This window comes from Salmo salar, chromosome ssa10 (assembly GCF_905237065.1).
Source record: "Salmo salar chromosome ssa10, Ssal_v3.1, whole genome shotgun sequence".
In the NCBI taxonomy this organism is placed as follows: Eukaryota; Metazoa; Chordata; class Actinopteri; order Salmoniformes; family Salmonidae; genus Salmo; species Salmo salar.
In genome coordinates, this window is record NC_059451.1 from 63,570,609 (window position 1) to 63,592,640 (window position 22,032).

Below are 22,032 nucleotides of genomic sequence, written 5' to 3' on the forward strand. Positions count from 1 at the left end.
TCACATACCCTTAACATTAACTCCTGCAGAATTAAGCATGTCTTACAGTAATATGATACACCAAATTTAGGCTATATTTTTACTTAGGAACAGGAGTGAAGAAATCAGATTTCTTTCAGCATCTTGAGAGAATGCAAATGCTCAGTTAGATAGGCCTACCATCTGTATAGGTGCTATCTGTATTAGCATTATAAAAGCTGATAGTATTTCAACCACAAAATATGCACTCAAGCCAAACTGAAATCTTTTAAGAAACATGTTGCGTCTGTTTTCACAGTTTTCTATTTCCTTACAACTGGTCAAGCTTATGTCATTTGACATTTTACACAGACAACTTTCCTGAGTTAATGTATTTTGTCCCCCATCCCTAAACGTCTTTGCTCCATGAAAGAAGCAGAGATGATATATAAAACTTTACTGCTGTCAACTGGATTAAAGCATTCATTCTATCTACAGTATTTATGACATTATTCTGGTGAGAAAGGGCTTATTTAGTCTTCTTGGGCAATATAAAATAACAGAAGAGAAGCTGCATGTATATAATTATACGACCTGGTCTCAAAGCATCTTGTATTATTCTGTACATAAATCCGAGGAACTCCATTTAGTATGAAATGTTACGAATTACAATTCGTATGATATGTTACGAATTGCAATTCGTGCAATTTGTTACAAATTTGCTAAATGTACAATATGTTACGAATTTGCTAAAAGAATGATATGTTACGAATTCCAATGTGTTGTGGCTAATGTTAGCGTTAGCCACATAGACACCTAGCTAACGTTAGCTAGCTGGCTAATGTTAGCTAGGCTATATACAGGTGGTACCGGTACAGAGTCAATGTGCGGGGGCACTGGTTAGTCAAGGTAATTGAGGTAATATATACATGTAGGTAGAGTTATTAAAGTGACTATGCATAGATAATAACATAGAGTAGCAGCAGTGTAAAAGTGTGTGTGTGTGGGGGGGCAATGCAAATAGTCTGGGTAGCCATTTTATTAGATATTCAGGAGTCTTATGGCTTGGGGGTAGAAGCTGTTTAGAAGCCTCTTGGACCTAAACTTGGTGCTCCGGTACCACTTGCTGTGCGGTAGCATAGAGAACAGTCTATGACTAGGGTGGCTGGCGTCTTTGACAATTTTTAGGGCCTTCCTCTGACACCGCCTGGTATAGAGGTCCTGGATGGCAGGAAGCTTGGCCCCAGTGATGTACTGGGTTGTGCGCACTACACTCACTACACTAACAAACCTCCAAACTAGCTTCAATGCCATACAACACTCCTTTCGTGGCCTCCAACTGCTCTTAAACGCTAGTAAAACTAAATGCATGCTTTTCAACCGATCGCTGCCCCCGCCCGCCCGACTAGCATCACTACTCTGGACGGTTCTGACATAGAATATGTGGACAACTACAAATACCTAGGTGTCTGGCTAGACTGTAAACTCTCCTTCCAGACTCATATTAAACATCTCCAATCCAAAATGAAATCTAGAATCTGCTTCCTATTTCACAACAAAGCCTCCTTCACTCATGCCGCCAAACATACCCTCGTAAAACTGACTATCCTACCGATCCTCGACTTCGGCGATGTAATTTACAAAATAGCCTCCAACACTCTAGTCAGCAAACTGGATGCAGTCTATCACAGTGCCATCCGTTTTATTACCAAAGCCCCATATACTACCCACCACTGCGACCTGTATGCTTTCGTCGGCTGGCCCTCGCTACATATTCGTCGCCAGTCCCACTGGCTCCAGGTCATCTATAAGTCTTTGCTAGGTAAAGCTCCACCTTATCTCAGCTCACTGGATTCGATAACACCCACCCGTAGCAAGCGCTCCAGCAGGTATATCTCACTGGTCATCCCCAAAGCCAACCCCTAATTTGGCCGCCTTTCCTTCCAGTCCTCTGCTGCCAATGACTGGAACGAATTGCAAAAATCGCTAAAGCTGGAGACTTATATTTCCCTCACCAACTTTAAACATTCGCTATCTGAGCAGCTAACCGATCGCTGCAGCTGTACATAGTCCATCTGTAAATAGCCCACCCAATTTACCTACCTCATCCCCATACTGTTTTTATTTACTTTTCTGCTCTTTTGCACACTAGTATCTCTACTTGCACATCATCATCTGCTCATTTATCACTCCAGTGTTAATCTGCTAAATTGTAATTCTTCGCTACTATGGCCTATTTATTGCCTACCTCCTCGTGCCTTTTGCACACACTGTATATAGACTTTTTTTTTTACTGTGCCATTGACTTGTTTATTGTGTTATTGGCTTGTTTATTGTTTATTCCATGTTATTCCATGTGTAACTCTGTGTTGTTGTCTGTGTCACACTGCTTTGCTTTATCTTGGCCAGGTCACAGTTGTAAATGAGAACTTGCTCTCAACTAGCCTACCTGGTTAAATAAAGGTGAAATAAAAATAAATATCTCCCTCACCAACTTTAAACATCAGCTATCTGAGCAGCTAACTGATCGTTGCAGCTGTACACAGCCCATCTGTAAATAGCCCATCCAATCTACCGACCTCATCCCCATATTGTTATTTATTTACTTTTTTGCTCTTTTGTACACCATTATTTCTTCTTGCACATCATCATCTGCTCATCTATCACTCCAGTTTTAATTTGCTAAATTGTAATTACTTTGCCACTATGGCCTATTCATTGTCTTACCTAATCACACCATTTGCACACACTATATATAAATACTACTCAAAAAAATAAAGGGAACACTTAAACAACACAATGTAACTCCAAGTCAATCACACTTCTGTGAAATCAAACTGTCCACTTCGGAAGCAACACTGATTGACAATAAATTTCACATGCTGTTGTGCAAATGGAATAGACAACAGGTGGAAATTATAGGCAATTTGCAAGACACCCCCAATAAAGGAGCGGTTCTGCAGGTGGTGACCACAGATCACTTCTCAGTTCCTATGCTTCCTGGCTGATGTTTTGGTCACTTTTGAATGCTGGCGGTGCTTTCACTCTAGTGGTAGCATGAGACGGAGTCTACAACCCACACAAGTGGCTCAGGTAGTGCAGCTCATCCAGGATGGCACATCAATGCGAGCTGTGGCAAGAAGGTTTGCTGTGTCTGTCAGCGTAGTGTCCAGAGCATGGTGGCGCTACCAGGAGACAGGCCAGTACATCAGGAGACATGGAGGAGGCCGTAGGAGGGCAACAATCCAGCAGCAGGACCGCTACCTCCGCCTTTGTGCAAGGAGGAGCAGGAGGAGCACTGCCAGAGCCCTGCAAAATGACCTCCAGCAGGCCACAAATGTGCATGTGTCTGCTCAAACGGTCAGAAACAGACTCCATGAGAGTGGTATGAGTTCCGACGTCCACAGGTGGGGGTTGTGCTTACAGCCCAACACCGTGCAGGACGTTTGGCATTTGCCAGAGAACACCAAGATTGGCAAATTCGCCACTGGCGCCCTGTGCTCTTCACAGATGAAAGCAGGTTCACACTGAGCACATGTGACAGACGTGACAGTCTGGAGACGCCGTGGAGAACATTCTGCTGCCTGCAACATCCTCCAGCATGACCGGTTTGGCGGTGGGTCAGTCATGGTGTGGGGTGGCATTTCTTTGGGGGGGCCGCACAGCCCTCCATGTGCTCGCCAGAGGTAGCCTGACTGCCATTAGGTACCGAGATGAGATCCTCAGACCCCTTGTGAGACCATATGCTGGTGCGGTTGGCCCTGGGTTCCTCCTAATGCAAGACAATGCTAGACCTCATGTGGCTGGAGTGTGTCAGCAGTTCCTGCAAGAGGAAGGCATTGATGCTATGGACTGGCCCGCCCGTTCCCCAGACCTGAATCCAATTGAGCACATCTGGGACATCATGTCTCACTCCATCCACCAACGCCACGTTGCACCACAGACTGTCCAGGAGTTGGCGGATGCTTTAGTCCAGGTCTGGGAGGAGATCCCTCAGGAGACCATCCGCCACCTCATCAGGAGCATGCCCAGGCATTGTAGGGAGGTCATACAGGCACGTGGAGGCCACACACACTACTGAGCCTCATTTTGACTTGTTTTAAGGACATTACATCAAAGTTGGATCAGCCTGTAGTGTGGTTTTCCACTTGAATTTTGAGTGTGACTCCAAATCCAGACCTCCATGGGTTGATAAATTGGATTTCCATTGATTATTTTTGTGTGATTTTGTTGTCAGCACATTCAACTATGTAAAGAAAAAAGTATTTAATAAGATTATTTCTTTCATTCAGATCTAGGATGTGTTATTTTAGTGTTCCCTTTATTTTTTTGAGCAGTGTATATACTTTTTTTCTTTTGTGTTATTGACAATTATGTTTGTTTATTCCATGTGTAACTCTGTGTTGTTGTTTGTGTCGCACTGCTTTGCTTTCTTTTGACCAGGTCACAGTTGTAAATGATAACTTGTTCTCAACTGGCCTACCTGGTTAAATAAAGGTGAAATAAAATAAAAAACACTCTGTAGTGCCTTGCGGTTGGAGGCCGAGCAGCTGCCATACCAGGCAGTGATGCAACCCGTCAGGATGCTCTCGATGGTGTAGCTGTAGAACCTTTTGAGGATCTGAGGACCCATGCCAAATCTTTTCAGTCTCCTGAGAGGGAATAGGTTTTGTCGTGCCCTCTTCACAACTGTCTTGGTGTGCTTGGACCATGTTAGTTTGTTGGTGATGTGGATGCCAAGGATCTTGAAGCTCTCAACCTGCTCCACTACAATCCTGTCGATGAGAATGTAGTCCACAATCATCTCATTTTTTTGATCACATTGAGGGAGAGGTTGTTGTCCTTGCACCACTTGGTCAGGTCACTGACCTCCTCTCTATATGCTGTCTTGTCATTGTCGGTGATCAGGCCTACCACTGTTGTGTCATCGGCAAACTTAATGATGGTGTTGAAGTCGTGTCTGGCCGTGCAGTCATGAGTGAACAGGGAGTACATGAGGGGACTGAGCACGCACCCCTGAGGGGCCCCCGTGTTAAGGATCAGCGTGGCGGATATGTTGTTGCCTACCCTTATCACCTGGGTGCGGCCCGTCAGGAAGTCCAGGATCCAGTTGCAGAGGGAGATGTTTAGTCCCAGGGTCCTTAGTTTAGTGATGAGCTTTGAGGGCACTATAGTGTTGAATGCTGACCAATAGTCAATTAATAGCATTCTCACATAGGTGTTCCTTTTGTCCAGGTGTGAAAGGGTAGTGTGTGGTGCAATAGAGATTGCATCATCTGTGGATCTGTTGGGGCGGTATGCAAATCGGAGTGGGTCAAGGGTTTCTGGGATAATGGTGTTGATGTGAGCCATGACCAGCCTTTCAAAGCACTTATGGCTACCAACGTGAGTGCTACGAGTCGGTAGTAATTTGGGCAGGTTAGCTTAGTGTTCTTGGGCACAGGGATTATGGTGGTCTGCTTGAAACATGTTGGTGTTACAGACTCAGACAGGGAGAGGTTGAAAATGTCAGTGAAGACACTTGCCAGTTAGTCAGCACATGCTCGGAGTACACATCCTGGTAATCCGTCTGGCCCTGCGGCCTTATGAATGTTGACCTGTTTAAAGGTCTTACTCACATCAGCTGCAGAGAGCGTGATCACACAGTCATCCGGAACAGCTGATGCTCTCATGCATGTTTCAGTGTTACTTGCCTCGAAGCGAGCGTAGAAGTAATTTAGCTCATCTGGTAGGCTCGTGTCACGGGGCAGCTCTCGGCTGTGCTTCCCTTTGTAGTCTGTAATAGTTTGCAAGCCCTGGGTTAACGTTAGGATTTAGGTTAAAGGGTTAAGGTTAGGGGAAGGGTTAGCTTATATGCTAAGTAGTTGAAAAGTAGCTAGAAAAAGTAGTAAGTAGTTGCAAAGTAATTTTTTTGGTAATAAGCTAAAATTTGAAAGTGGTCCAAGATTTGAGCATGCAACCTTTGGGTTGCTAGACGTTTATGTTATACGAGACCAGGCTGAACGATAGACAAGTTGATGAACAAATAAGCTACCAAAATGTCGGAATTTATAGGCAGAAACATATCTAAATCAGCAAAAAAAATATCCTGCACCTCCTGTCAAAAAAACGTTCCGCTGTCTCTGACTGTAGCCTACAGCATTTTTTCTATATTAGCGGGTCGGGTGTGAGCCTCAGATTTTCACTTGATCACATATAGTCCGGTGGTTGTGGATGGGTTATTAGCAATTGTGGGCAGCTGCAGGTGAACAAACAGCTGACCCATGCACCACTAGGAGGTATGGCTACACGAGAATAGCTGGAGATTAACTCCAGTTATACATTAACTCAAAGAAACTGTGTGGACGTAATTGTGTTGGGAAAGTTTGCTTTCTGTGTTGCACTGAAGAAATCCCCTCACACTGGCCCTCTGCCAAAGATCATATTTGCTCAGGTCTTCTATTTCTATTTGGTTTGTTTTACGTAGACTTTGGAGACCTCATATTAGTACCTCATTCATTTATTCTGGGACCGCAAGGCAAACAAAACAAAAAAACGTTTGAATTCATATGATATTGCAAAACTGTATGGATCAAAAGATAGGCTACATTATAGATTGACCATCTATCAGGCTATTATCAAATAAAACTAAGAGAAGAGCCAATAGTGTTAGTGGTTGGGTCAGCCAGTTGGACTGTGCAGTGGGTAAATGACCTTTGTGTTAAATCTCCAGCTCATCAGTGCTTGTTTGAATCCACACAAAAGGAAGATATAGATGGTGTGACACTTTTTGGAGATTTTTGCCAGGATTTCTGTAGGATATTCCATATTCAGTCTGGTGAACAGATGTTCGCTATGATAACCTTGTGCTATCTACACATTCAGTCAAAGATCACTCATGACAAGATCTATAACTTTTAGAAAAGTTTTTAACACTTTAGCCCAAGACATGTCATGGAGTGAGGTGGAGTGACTAAGTATAAAAGAAGACAGACTGATTTTGAGGCGCTTAATCTGTTTTAGGCTATAGGCTAAAGGGGAATCAATAACATTTGGGTTAATTTCAAATAGCTTTTGGCTATTCAGTTGTATTGTTGCCTGCCCTTAATTGTATTCACAAGAAATAAAGACAGACCTATTCTGCATTAATTGTAACCTGTCTTTTCTCCAGAATACATCTGAACACTCTTCAAATGTTCAAAAGAGAAACCATGGGGGAGATGTTTGAACCTGAAATTATGAATCACATAAAAAGAGTATTGGTGAAGCTATGAGCTATATAATATATTTGATAGTCTTTACTTATACAGATTAGAAAATCAATATCTATATAGATCTATGTCAGTAATATAGATATTCTTATTCACTATAAATATTCAAAAGAAAATCTTTGACACAGTGCAGTGGCACAGTTATATTTGAGTAAAATAAATGACGAAAACGACAAATTTGGTGACGCAATGGGATTATGTGTATGCTGATCTAGAAGGAAGTGACGACAAAAGCGGCCACCACAACATGTTCGTTCGCATCTCCTGAAATTATTTTCGAGGCAACGTTACAGGTAAGTTAGGTGGCAACAGTAGCTTTTCCACAAACTGGACGTTGCGTGGAGAGACAAGTATTTGTGGGGCACAACCTAAGAGGGGAGTCGCTTTATGTGATCAACCCGTCGTTTACAAGCCAATTATATGCGAATTTGACGACGCTCACATTTCATTTTTTTTGTTCGCCAGTCATCACTCTAGATCGATAGACGGAATGCCCATGTGTCCAGGTTGGATTAGCTAACGTTAGCTACAGTAGCTAACTTGGAGAGCTGTAGACACTGGGTCTGGTTTTATAGGCTATCATCAGTGGTTTGCAAATTGCGTAATGACTATCATTTATGTAACTATCCAGTTAGCCACAGTCTGCCGTTGAACTGATGTATTTAGCTATCTTATTTGCAGTGACATAACATTTGCGGTGTATGAACAGTTGGAATAAGTGATACATTTATTAGATTTGTGGTGGGTGGAAAATGGCTAGCTAGCGAGATGTTTTTTTTTTCTTCAGCAATGTATCAATACAACGTTATTATAGCATAATCGTTGAGACATTGGAACATTTGTAGCAAGTCATCGCGTTGATATAAATGTATACGTTGTGTGAAGTTTGCTTTTCGTGTTGGCGTGAAGTGTCTGGCCCGGGCATTTACAAGGTCAATTAGAGAGAAAAAAGCTCGCGGTATCACTGTGTTCTAACCTGTCATTCATGAAGGACCAGTGCTATCCGGGGTCCATTGGACGTCCCTACCCTAGCCCTCGATCGTGAATCTCAGTTCGATTACATACTATCCTCTCACCATTACAACAGGGGAGGTTCATTTGTCTATATCGGGTCCGGATGGGAAAGCCCCAGGTTAATTTCGGAACGGGTTCAATTTATATCTGTATTTGTGATAATGGTTTCCCTTTGTAGCCAATTCAATTGCAGTAATTCAATTTGGTAACAGAATTGTACGTTTTAATCACTTAATAGCTATCAGTAAAAACGCGAACTAATTGGAAGGTCTTAGTTCACACAAGTAAAGGTAGACTATCATTATCATCCCTGCGTGAGGGAGAGAAATGAGAAAATATCTTAAAGATATGTGGGTTTTTGGTAACAGAATTAAAGGGGATACTTCGGGATTTTGGCATTGAGGCCATTCATCTACTCCTCACGAGTCCGATGAACTCGTGGATACCATTTGTATGTATCTGTGTCCAGTATGACGGAAGTTACAGGTAGTTTCATGAGCCAATGCCAACTACCGTCAGCGCAATGAATGGAAGTCTATGGGTATATAGACTGTCAGTCATTGTGCTATCGCTTGTTAGCAATTGTGCTAGTTAGCAACTTCCTTCAAACTGCACGCAGATAAATAAAATGGTATCCATGAGTTCTTCTGACTGTGAGGAAGTAGATAAAGGTCCTCATTGCCAAAATCCCGAAGTATTCCTTTAAGGTCCAGGGCAAAGTTTCTTAAACGTACACAAGGCAAATAATTTCTCAATAACTAAATATAAGTCTTATTAGTTGGCAGGGGTCTTCAGCATTGTTATGTTTTGATGTATTTCTAGTACCTATTTAAAGGGATATTTAGGCAACGAGGCCCCTTTATCTACTTCCCCAGAGTCAGATGAACTCACGGATACTATTTTAATGTCTCTATGTACAGTAATGAAGGAACTTAGTGGTAGTTTTGCGAGCCAATCCTAACTAGCGTTTGTGCAATGACTCAAAGTATTATGGTATCTGCTATCATATTAGCCGATACCACAGACTTGACTGGAAATCTATGGCAGGGTTTCCCAAACTCGGTCCAGAAATCAAAGCCTTTGCTTATTCCTAACTTTTAGGATGGAAAATCTTTGAAATGGTTATATGCTTTAATTTCTCAAATATAGACTCCTAACTTTCATTTGACACCAGATTTAACATGCTCCCATGAACTTCACATGTGCTTTTCAATTAATGGTGTGTTTTACTATCTCAACCCGCTTCAGATGCTGACAGACTTGGGAGGGGCTGTTTTGGATGACACACAGTGAAATAACAGAAAGCTATTTCCTGAGAATATCATCTACTCAACCTAGGGATTCAGAACACAATGACCAAACCTGACTCGAAGAGGAGCAGCATGGCTCTTGTCACTGGCAGACCTGCCAATGCTGCGGAGGAGCAGGTCAATAATGGCTCATCTGACCCTTCAGTGTCCGGTTCTCCCCACCACGCAGTGACCCCGGCGACTCCAACCAAACACAAATCTGCTAAACAAGTCTCCCGAGACAACCTTTCTAGACGAAACACGGAGTCTGAAGTATTCGACGACGGAACCAACACCTTTTTCTGGTGAGTGCTGCTGATCAATGGCAGGTCATTTTATTCTCCCAAACTGAAGGCTATCATTGTTGGCTATGACGTGACAGTGCCTGGGGCTCTTTAGAAAGTGACAGCTCTGCTTTTTATGTGGGCTATGAATTCAAGGTTAATTGTACATTTGTCACATGCCACTGGAATACAAGCTCAGACAGGTTTTTCATGCCCCCATGTATTTGTGATGGACATTGAGTATTTTTGGTGAGACAGATCTTTTGTCTCTGTTAAACTAAAAGCGACATGCCTAAAAAGTTACCTACCATTATCTCAGATTGTGAAATGTGAGTTCAATAAAAGAAAATAGAGCTTTTTTTTTTTAACACTTTGTAAAAATGAATATGGACCAGAATGAGGCTCTCTCCTGACTACCTATTGTTCCTGCAGTCAAGAATTACCATCTTCAGATAAGGTTTTTATAAGATATCTCCAGATTTATTGTTGTCTGGAGCTCAAAAAGTATTAGTAGCAGTATGCAAATCAGAGAGCCAAATGAACAGCTCTTTCACAGATGTGATTCGGATCTAAAATAAAATTATATTTGTCACATGCGCCGAATAAAACGGGTGTAGACTTAACTGTGAAATACTTATGAGCCCTTCCCAATGATGCAGAGTAAAATAAATTATAATAAAAGTAAATAGTAACACAAGGAATAAAATGCACAAGATGGAGCTATATACAGGGAGTACCAGATCAATGTGCAGGGGTATGAGGTGTTTGAGGTAGATTTGTACATTAAGGCAGGGTAAAGTGACGAGGCATCAGGATAGATGAGAGTCAAATGAAGAACGGCGTTGCAGCAGCATATGATAAGTGTAAACGTGTGTATTCAGGAAGTATTTATACCCCTTGAATTATTCCACATTTTGTTGTTACAGCCTGAATTCAAAATTGATAGATTATTTTCTCACCCCCATCTGCACACAATACCCCATAATGACAAAGTGAAAATCCTTTTCAATACATTTGCTAAAATGTCTAAAAACATAAATACAAAAATATCTCATTTAGATAAGTATTCAAACCCGTGAGTCAATACTTTTTAGAAGCACCTTTGGCAGTGATTACAGCCGTGAGTCTTTCTGGGTAAGTCTCTACACCTGGATTGTGCAACATTTGCCCATTTTATTAATTTAGAAAATCCTTCAGCTCTGTGTAAAATTTGTTTTCATTTAGAATGGACTATTATCATGCACCTGTCTTGAAACAGGGGCAGGGGAAAAATACATGTCATCTATGCACTTAAATAGCGAATAGAGGATGCTTTTCTTGTGGTTAATTTTCATGCCTGCTAGGTAGGCTATACTCATGTTGTAAAGATAAGCAATGTGATTTAATATTTGCTCAATATCAGGAAAGTTGAGAAATCAATATAGTAGGCCTAGCCTATAGAATTCTGATGGGACCCTCTTTTTAATAGAAGCCATCACTCTGTTTTCTCATGCAATTGCATAGCCTTTTCGATTACGTTTACATTGATGTCAAAGTGATTAGGGGGACAATGGAGTGCTGAGTACCAGGCAGTTGTCAAGTTTGGTAGGCTACTAATGACCATCGGCAGCATCCGAGCTTTGAGAAGTCTGATTACCGTGACTAAACGGTCACATGGAATTTGACTGCCTTCATGACTCGTGACTGGCGGTGTGACGGTAATAGTCACCGCCCTATGCCTGGCACCTACTACTATACCCCGTTCAAAGGCACTTCAATATTTTGTCTTGCCCATTCATCCTCTGAATGGTACACATACACAATCCATGTCTCAATTGTCTCGAGGCTTAAAAACTTTATTTAACCTGTCTCCTCCCCTTCATATACACTGATTTTGAAGTGGATTTAACAATTGACATCAATAAGGGATCATAGCTTTCACCTAGTCAGTCTGTCATGGAAAAAGGTGTGTTTTGTATATCTCTGTTATGCATGGGAATAATACATTTAATAACAATATGTTTACATACACCTTAGCCAAATACATTTGTTTTTGTAACCCAACCTTGATCTGTACTTCTCAAACTTTGTCCCTGACCTGTTTAGAGAGCTCCTTGGGCTTCATGGTGTCCCTTGCTTAATGGTGTGGCAGACTCTGGGGCCTTTCAGAACGTGTGTGTGTGTGTGTGTGTGTGTGTGTGTGTGTGTGTGTGTGTGTGTGTGTGTGTGTGTGTACGCGCACACACACACACACACACACACACGGTTGAAGTCGTAAGTTTACATGCACATTAGCCAAATACATTTAAACTCAGTCTTTCACAATTCCTGACATTTAATCCAAGTAAAAATTCCCTTTTTTGGTCAGTTAGATTCACCACTTTATTTTAAGAATGTGAAATGTCAGGATAATAAGTGATTTATTTTGGCTCTTATTTCTTTCATCACATTCACAGTGGGTCAGAAGTTTACATAAACTCAATTAGTATTTGGTAGCATTGCCTTTAAATTGTTTAACTTGGGTCAAACGTTTCGGGTAGCCTTCCACAAGCTTCCCCCATTCCTCCTGACAGAGCTGGTGTAACTGAGTCAGGTTTGTAAGCCTCCTTGCTCGCGCATGCTTTTTCAGTTCTGCCCACACATTTTCTGTAGGATTGAGGTCAGGGCATTGTGATGGCCCCTCCAATGTCTTGACTTTGTTGTCCTTAAGCCATTTTGCTCAACTTTGGAAGTATGCTTGGGGTCGTTGTACATTTGGTAGACCCATTTTCAACCAAGATTTAACTTCCTGACTGATGTCGTGAGATGTTGCTTCAATATATTCACATTTTCTTTCCTCATGATGCCATCTATTTTGTGAAGTGCACCAGTCCATCCTGCAGCAAAGCACCCCCGCAACATGATGCTGCCACCCCATGCTTCACGGTTGGGATGGTGTTCTTCAGCTTGCAAGCATCCCCCTTTTTCCTCCAAACATAACAGTGGTCATTATTAGAGGTCGACTGATTCATCGGAATGGACGATTTAGTTAGGGCCGATTTCAAGTTTTTGTAATCGGCATTGTTGGGCACCGATTATGGCCGATTACATTGCACTCTACGAGGAGACTGTGTGGCAGGCTGACTTCCTGTTATGCGAGTGCGGCAAGGAGCCAAGGTAAGGTGCTAGCTAGCATTAAACTTCTCATAAAAAACAATCTTAACATAATCACTAGTTAACTACACATGGTTGATGATATTACTAGTTTATCTAGCTTGTCCTGCGTTGCATATAATCGATGCGGTTTCTGTTAATTTATCATTGAATCACAGCCTACTTCGCCAAACGGGTGATTTAACAAGCGCATTTGCGAAAAAAGCACTGTCGTTGCACCAAGGTGTACCTAACCATAAACATCAACGCTTTTCTTAAAATCAATACACAAGTATATATTTTTAAACCTGCATATTTAGTTAATATTGCCTGCTAACATGAATTTCTTTTAACTAGGGAAATTGTGTCACTTCTCTTGCGTTCTGTGCAACAGAGTCAGGGTATATGCAGCAGTTTGGGCCGCCTGACTCATTGAGAACTGTATGAAGACAGTTCTCAACGAGAACTTCGCCAAACGGGGGAGGATTTAACAAAAGTGCATTTGTGCTTTATTTCCGCAATCGTTGCACGAATGTACCTAACCATAAACATCAATACCTTTCTTAAAATCAATACACAGAAGTCTATTTTTTTAAACCTGCATATTTACTTAAAAGAAATTCATGTTAGCAGGCAATATTAACTAGGGAAATTGTGTCACTTCTCTTGTGTTCATTGCACGCAGAGTCAGGGTATATGCAACAGTTTGGGCTGCCTGGCTCGTTGCAAACTAATTATGACATAACATTGAAGGTTGTGCAATGTAACAGCAATATTTAGACTTATGGATGCCACCCGTTAGATAAAATACGTAACGGTTCTGTATTTCACTGAAAGAATAAACGTTTTGTTTTCGAAAGGATAGTTTCCATTTGACCATATTAATGACCTAAGGCTCGTATTTCTGTGTTATAATTAAGTCTATGATTTGATAGAGCAGTCTGACTGAGCGGTGGTAGGCAGCAGCATGCTCGTAAGCATTCATTCAAACAGCACTTTCCTGCGTTTGCCAGCAGCTCTTCGCAATGCATTGCGCTGTTTGACTTCAAGCCTATCAACTCCCGAGATTAGGCTGGCAATACTAAAGTACCTATTAGAACATCCAATAGTCAAGGTATATGAAATATATATATATATATAATACAAATGGTGTAGAGAGAAATAGTCCTATAATAACTACAGCCAAAACTTCTTACCGGGTATACTGAAGACTCGTGTTAAAAGGAACCACCAGCTTTCATATGTTCTGAGCAAGAAACTTAAACGTTAGCTTTTTTACATGGCACATATTGCACTTTTACTTCACCAACACTTTGTTTTTGCTTTATTTAAACCAAATTGAACATGTTTCATTATTTATTTGAGACTAAATTGATTTTATTGATGTATTATATTAAGTTAAAATAAGTGTATATTGTTCATTCAGTATTGTTGTAATTGTCATATATATATCTCTCTCTCTCTCGTCTGATTTAATCGGTACCGGCTTTTTTTTGTCCTTCAATAATCGGCAGCGTGTTTTTTTTTTTTTTTGGTCCTTCAATAATCGACATCGGCGTTGAAAAATTATCATCGGTTGGCCTCTAGTCATTATGGCAAAACAGTTCTATTTTTGTTTCATCAGACCAGAGGACATTTCTCCAAAAAGTACGATCTTTGTCACTGTGTGCAGTTGCAAACCGTAGTCTGGCTTTTTTATGGCGGTTTTGGAGCAGTGGCTTCTTCCTTGCTGAGCGGCCTTTCAGGTTATGTCGCTATAGGACTCGTTTTACTGTGGATATAGATACTTTTGTACCTGTTTCCTACAGCTTCTTCACAAGGTCCTTGGCTGTTGTTCTGGGATTGATTTGCACTTTTAGCACCAAAGCATGTTCTACTCTAGGAGACAGAACGCGTCTCCTTCCTGAGTGGTATAACGGCTGCGTGGTCCCATGGTGTTTATATTTGCGTACTATTGTTTGTACAGATGAACATGGTACCTTCAGGTGTTTGGAAATTGCTCCCAAGGATGAACCAGACTTGTGGAGGTCTACATTTGTTTTCTTCTGAGGTCTTGGCTGATTTCTTTTGATTTTCCCTTGATGTCAAGCAAAGAGGCACTGAGTTTAAAGGTAGGCCTTGAAATACATCCACAGGTACACCTACAATTGACTCAAATGTTGTCAATTAGCCTGTCGGAAGCTTCTAAAGCCATGACATCATTTTCTGGAATTTTCCAAGCTGTTTAAAGGCACAGTCAACTTACTGGAATTGTTATACAGTGAAAAAGTCTGTCTGTAAACAATTGTTAGAAAAATTACGTGTCATGCACAAAGTAGATGTCCTAAACGGTGTGCCAAAACTATAGTTTGTTAACCCCTACTCGACAGCCAGTGTAATCCCGTGGCGCGATATTCAAATACCTTAGAAATGCTATTACTTCAATTTCTCAAACATATGACTATTTTACACCATTTTAAAGACAAGACACTCGTTAATCTAACCACACTGTCCGATTTCAAAAAGGCTTTACAACGAAAGCAAAACATTAGATTATGTCAGCAGAGTACCCAGCCAGAAATAATCAGACACCCATTTTTCAAGCTAGCATATAATGTCACATAAACCCAAACCACAGCTAAATGCAGCACTAACCTTTGATGATCTTCATCAGATGACACCCCTAGGACATTATGTTATACAATACATGCATGTTTTGTTCAATCAAGTTCTTATTTATATCAAAAACCAGCTTTTTACATTCATGGACAGCATGTGACTAGCATTCCCACCGAACACTTCCGGTGAATTTACTAAATTACTCACGATAAACGTTCACAAAAAACATAATTATTTTAAGAATTATAGATACAGAACTCCTCTATGCACTCGATATGTCCGATTTTAAAATAGCTTTTCGGTGAAAGCACATTTTGCAATATTCTCAGTAGATAGCCCGGCATCACAGGGCTAGCTATTTAGACACCCAGCAAGTTTAGCACTCACCAAAGTCAGATTTACTATAAGAAAAATGTTATTACCTTTGCTGTCTTCGTCAGAATGCACTCCCAGGACTTCTACTTCAATAACAAATGTTGGTTTGGTTCAAAATAATCCATAGTTATATCCAAACAGCGGCGTTTTGTTCGTGCGTTCAAGACACTATCCGAAAGGGTAAATAAGGGTGACGAGCACGACGCATTTCGTGACAAAACATTTCTAAATATTCCATTACCGTACTTCGAAGCATGTCAACCGCTGTTTAAAATCAATTTTTATGCAATTTTTCTCGTAAAAAAGCGTTAATATTCCGACCGGGAGTGGTGGTTTTCGTTCAAAGAGAGAGAAAATAAAAACATCTCGTGCACGAGCCCCAGTCTGATCGTCCTCTGACAGGCCACTATCCAAACGCGCTAATGTGTTTCAGCCAGGGGCTGCCTCGATATCATTCAGCTTTTTCCCGGGTTCTGCGAGCCTATGGGAGCCGTAGGAAGTGTCACGTTACAGCAAAGATCCTAAATGTTCAATAAACAGAGGCAAGAAGCCCAAGGAATGGTCAGAGAGGGTACTTCCTGTTTGGAATCTTCTCAGGTTTTTGCCTGCCATATGAGTTCTGTTATACTTACAGACACCATTCAAACAGTTTTAAAAACTTTAGGGTGTTCTATCCAAAGCTAATAATTATATGCATATTCTAGTTTCTGGGCAGGAGTAGTAACCAGATTAAATCGGGTACGTTTTTTTATCCAGCCGTGCAAATACTTCCCCCTATCCCCAACAGGTTAACAAGACATTTGTGGAGTGGTTGAAAAATGAGTTTTAATGACTCCAACCTAACTGTATGTAAACTTCTGACTTCAACTGTATATCGACATAACCTGAAAGGCTGCTCAGCAAGGAAGAAGCCACTGCTCCAAAACCGGAATTAAAAAAGATATACTACGGTTTGCAACAGCACATGGGAAAAAGATCTTACTTTTTGGAGAAATGTCCTCTGGTCTGATGAAACAAAAATAGAACTGTTTGGCCATAAATGACCATTGTTATGTTTGGAGGAAAAATGGGGATGCTTGCAAGCGGAAGAACACCATCTCAACCGTGAAGCAAGGGGGTGGCAGCAGCATGTTGTGGGGGTGCTTTGCTGCAGGAAGGAGTGGTGCACTTCACAAAATAGATGGCATCATGAGGTAGAAAATTATGTGCATATATATTGAAGCAACATCTCAAGACATCAGTCAGTAAGTTAAAGCTTGGTCGCAAATGGGTCTTGCAAATGGACAATGACCCCAAGCATACTTCCAAAGTTGTGGCAAAATGGCTTAAGGACAACAAAGTCAAGGTATTGGAGTGGCCATCACAAAGCCCTGACCTCAATCCTATAGGACATTTGTGGGCATAACTGAAAAGGCGTGTGTGAGCAAGGAGGCCTACAAACCTGACTCAGTTACACCTGCTCTGTCAGGAGGAATGGGCCAAAATTCACCCAACTTATTGTGGAAGGCTACCCGAAACGATGTTTGATCCAAGTTAAACAATTTAAAGGCAATGTTACCAAATACTAATTGAGTGTACTGTATGTAAACTTCTTACCCACTGGGAATGTGATGAAAGAAATTATTCTCTACTATTCTGACATTTCACTTAAAATAAAGTGGTGTTCCTAACCGACCTAAGACAGGACATTTTTACTATGATTAAATGTCAGGAATTGTGAAACTGAGTTGAAATGTATTTGGCTAAGGTGTATGTAAACTTCTGACTTCAACTGTACCTGTGTGCGGTCTATATTATTTATATGTATATGAGATAATGTGACACTTAGATTGCACACAGTTGGACATTATTTAACTAATTCTGTGACTTCTGAAGGTAATTGTTTGCACCAGATCTTATTGAGGAGCTTCATAGCAATGGGGGTGAATACATATGCACGCACCACTTTTCAGTTTTTTATTTTTTAGAATAACTTTTTTCACTTCACCAATTTTGACTATTTTGTGTGTCCATTACATGAAATCCAAATAAAAATCTATTTAAATTACAGGTTGTAATGTGACAAAATAATAGGAAAAACGCCAAGGGGGATGAATAGTTTTGCAAGGCACTGTATAAACATTGCAATTCCTTTCGAATGAGCGGCTGATCATGTGCAAAGTATTAGCATTTCCATGAGCATAGTTACCAGCTGTATGTATGATGGTGAAGTGCTTTGTCTTTTCTCATGCTCTTTCTTACATGGCCCTCTCTCTTAATTTGGTTTTACAAGCTGTCATATCGGTTTAGTTCACTAGGGACCTTTCATTGCATTGGATTAGTAACCTATAACTATACTGTGTGTATGTAATTCTGTGTGATTATTTAGTTAGCTAGTAAATAAATAATTAAACCAATTTGTATCGCTGATTCATTTATGCTAGGGTTCTTGCAGATATCCAAGGATTTCGCGAAATTCAAAATGAGACTTATAGAAGATAACAATGCCTTGATGGCTGAATTGTAGGAGAGATCTTTTAGAGTTAATTCGAAAACGGTAACTCATGAAACAAACTTTTTCCTGGTGCCCCAAGATTGCTTATGTATTAATTGTTACATGAGTAATTTAATCATTGTTATAATGAAACATTGTTTTATCAATTCGATTAATTATCGTCATCACATTAATGATAGCCAAAGACACAACACTACCAAGTGAATAGTGGACTGTGAGATAGGCTAGGCCTTAAAGCTAGTCAATTGGAGTGTGCTGATCTTTGTTTGGTGCCTGCATGGAAGGATGTCCCAGCAAGCTTTTCTCCCCAGTGGTTTGTTGTTAGGCAGGAGTCATATAAGAGGCTCTCTCCTGCCAAACGGATTACAGAGGGAGAACAACAAAACCACATGCCCGCTCCATGACTCAACATCACCATCTTGTCATATCAGGCCTATGCGATCTGCATACAACACCTTCTTTATGGCATGCGGCAGCTCTCTTTACTCCCCTCCATGCTCCATGTATATTTATCGTTATCCCTTTCCCTCCCCTCCTTCTATCACTTTACATTTCCAATTCAAGGATACTCTATTGATAGAACATTTTTGTAAATATTGCCAAAGCCAAATCGTTTGTTATTTTTCTCTCTGTCTCTCACAAACTCACTAGCTCACCTAGGGCTGGGCGATTTGGCCTAAAAATCTGATCAATTTTCTTTTCAAACTTATGGGCGTCTTATGATATGCAGTGCATTTGTAAAGTATTCAGACCCCTTCCTCTTTTCCACATTTTGTTACGTTACAGCCTTATTCTAAAATGGATTACACACCAAAAAATCCTCATCAATCTACAGTTGTGGCCAAAAGTTTTGAGAATTACAAAAATAATAATTTACAGAAAGTCTGCTGCCTCTGTCTTTAGATATTTTTGTCAGATGTTACTATGGAATACTGAAGTATAATTACAAGCATTTCACAAGTGTCATAGGGTTTTATTGCCAATTGCATGAAGTTGATGCAAAGAGTATTTGTAGTGTTGACACTTCTTTTTCAAGACCTCTGCAATCTGCCCTGGCTTGCTGTCAATTACCTTCTGGGCCACATCCTGACTGATGGTAGCCCATTCTTGCATAATCAATGCTTGGAGTTTGTCAGAATTTGTGGGTTTTGTTTGTCCACCCGCCTCTTGAGGATTGACCACAAGTTCTCAATGGGATTAATGTCTGGGGAGTTTCCTGGCCATGGACCCAAAATATCAATGTTTTGTTCCCCGAGCCACTTAGTTATCACTTTTGCCTTATGGCAAGGTGCTCCATCATGCTGGAAAAGGTATTGTTCGTCACCAAACTGTTCCTGGATGGTTGGGAGAAGTTGCTCTTGGAGGATGTGTTGGTACTATTCATGGCTGTGTTCTTAGGCGAAATTGTGAGTGAGCCCACTCCCTTGGCTGAGAAGCAACCCACACATGAATGATCTCAGGATGCTTTACTGTTGGCATGACACAGGACTGATAGTAGCGCTCACCTTGTCTTCTCCGGGCAAGCTTTTTTCCGGATGCCCCAAACAATCGGAAAGGGGATTCATCAGATGGAATGACTTTACCCCAGTCCTCAGCAGTCCAATCCCTGTACCTTTTGCAGAATCAGTCTGTCCCTGATGTTTTTCCTGGACAAAAGTGTCTTCTTTGCTGCCCTTCTTGACACCAGGCCATCCTCCAAAAGTCTTCGCCTCACTGTGCGTGCAGATGCACTCACACCTGCCTGCTGCCATTCCTGAGCAAGCTCTGTACTGGTGGTGCTCCGATCCTGCAGCTGAATCAACTTTAGGAGCTTGCTGGGCTTTCTTGGGCACCCTGAAGCTGCCTTCACAACAATTTAACTGCTCTCCTTGAAGTTCTTGATGATCCGATAAATGGTTGATTTAGGTACAATCTTACTGGCAGCAATATCCTTTCCTGTGAAGCTTTTTTGTGTGCAAAGCAATGATGACGGCACGTGTTTCCTTGCAGGTAACCATGGTTGACAGAGGAAGAACAATGATTCCATGCACCACCCTCCTTTTCAAGCTTCCAGTCTGTTATTCGAACTCAATCAGCATGAGAGAGTGATCTCCAGCCTTGTCCTCATCAACACTCACACCTGTGTTAACGAGAGAATCACTGACATGATGTCAGCTGGTCCTTTTGTGGCAGGGCTGAAATGCAGTGGAAATGTTTTTGTTGGGATTCAGTTCATTTGCATGGAAAAGAGGGACTTTGCAATTCATCTAATCACTCTTCGTAACATTCTGGAGTATATGCAAATTGCCATCATACAAACTGAGGCAGCAGACTTTGAAAATGTATATTTGTGTCATTCTCAAACCTTTTGGCCACGACTGTACATACAATACCCCATAATGACAAAGCAAAAACATATATTTTTAAATTTTTTGCAAATGTATTAAAAATATAAAAACATACATTATTTACATAAGTATTCAGACCCTTTGCTATAAGACTTGAAATTGAGCTCAGGTGCATCCTGTTTTCAATTAATCATCCTTTCAGTTTCTACAATTTTATTGGGGTCCACCTGTGGTAAAGTACATTTATTGGACATGATTTTGGAAAGGCGCACACCTGTCTAAATAAGGTCCCACAGTTGACAGTGCACGTCAGAGCAAAAACCAAGCCATGAGGTTGAAGGAATTGTCCGTAGAGCTACGAGACATGATTGTGTCGAGGCACCGCTCTGGGGAAGGGTACCATTTAACATTTCTGCATCATTTAAGGTCCCCAAGAACACAGTGGCCTCCATTCTTGAATGGAAGAAGTTTGGAACCACCAAGACGCTTCCTAGAGCTGGCTGCCCTGCCAAACTGAGCAATCGGGGGAGAAGGACTTTGGTCAGGGAGATAACCAAGAGTCCAATGGTCAATCTGACGTATCTTCAGAGTTCCTCTGTGGAGATGGTTGTCCTTCTCCCATCTCTGCACCACTCCACCTATCAGGCCTTTGTGGTAGAGTGGCCAGACGGAAGCCACTCCTCAGTAAAAGGGACATGATAGCCTGCTTGGAGTTTGCCAAAAGCTACCTAAAGGACTTTAACCATGAGAAACCAAATTCTCTGGTCTGATTTAACGCAATGCCTTGAATGCCAAGCGTCACGTCTGGAGGAAACCTGGCACCATCCCTATGGTGAAGCATGGTGGTAGCAGTATCATGCTGTGGGATGTTTTTCAGTGGCAGGGACTGGGAGTCTAGTCAGGAAAGATTAACTGATCAAAGAACTGAGAGATCATTGATGAAGACCTCCAACTGGGGCGAAGGTTCACCTTCCAACAGGACAACGACCCTAAGACAATGCAGGAGCGGCTTCCGAACAAAATATTCCACTGATTTCAAATCTCGGTCCTCCAGAAAGTGGAGAGCTAAATATTTGCAGTTCTACTACATGATATCTTGTGGAGAGCTAAATGTCCTTGAGTGGCCTAGCCAGAGCCCGGACTTGAACCCAATCAAACATCTCTGGAGACGCTCCCCATCCAACCTGACGGAGCTTGAGAGGATCTGCAGAGAAGAATGGGAGAAACTCCCCAACTACAGGTGTGCCAAGCTTTTAGTGTCATATCCAAGAAGACTCAAGGCTGTAATCGCTGCCAAAGGTGCTTCTTCAAAGTTCTGAGTAAATGGTCAGA

The 22,032-nt window shown here is 41.4% G+C and overlaps 1 protein-coding gene across 4 annotated transcripts in view; it reads left to right on the plus strand.

Moving 5' to 3' along the window:
- Positions 1 to 22,032, plus strand: part of ptdss2 (phosphatidylserine synthase 2) — a 112,252-nt gene that overhangs the window by 55,421 nt on the left and 34,799 nt on the right. For 2 of the 4 annotated variants that reach the window (XM_014123837.2, XM_014123838.2), the window contains exons 1-2: positions 7,383 to 7,501; positions 9,471 to 9,816. In XM_014123837.2, the coding sequence (XP_013979312.1) occupies positions 9,575 to 9,816 (242 nt within the window). In that variant the 5' untranslated portion in view covers positions 7,383 to 7,501; positions 9,471 to 9,574. Of the gene's footprint in view, positions 1 to 7,382; positions 7,502 to 7,521; positions 7,715 to 9,470; positions 9,817 to 22,032 lie in introns of those variants that run through there. The other 2 variants (XM_014123836.2, XM_045688018.1) reach the window with 2 other exon arrangements.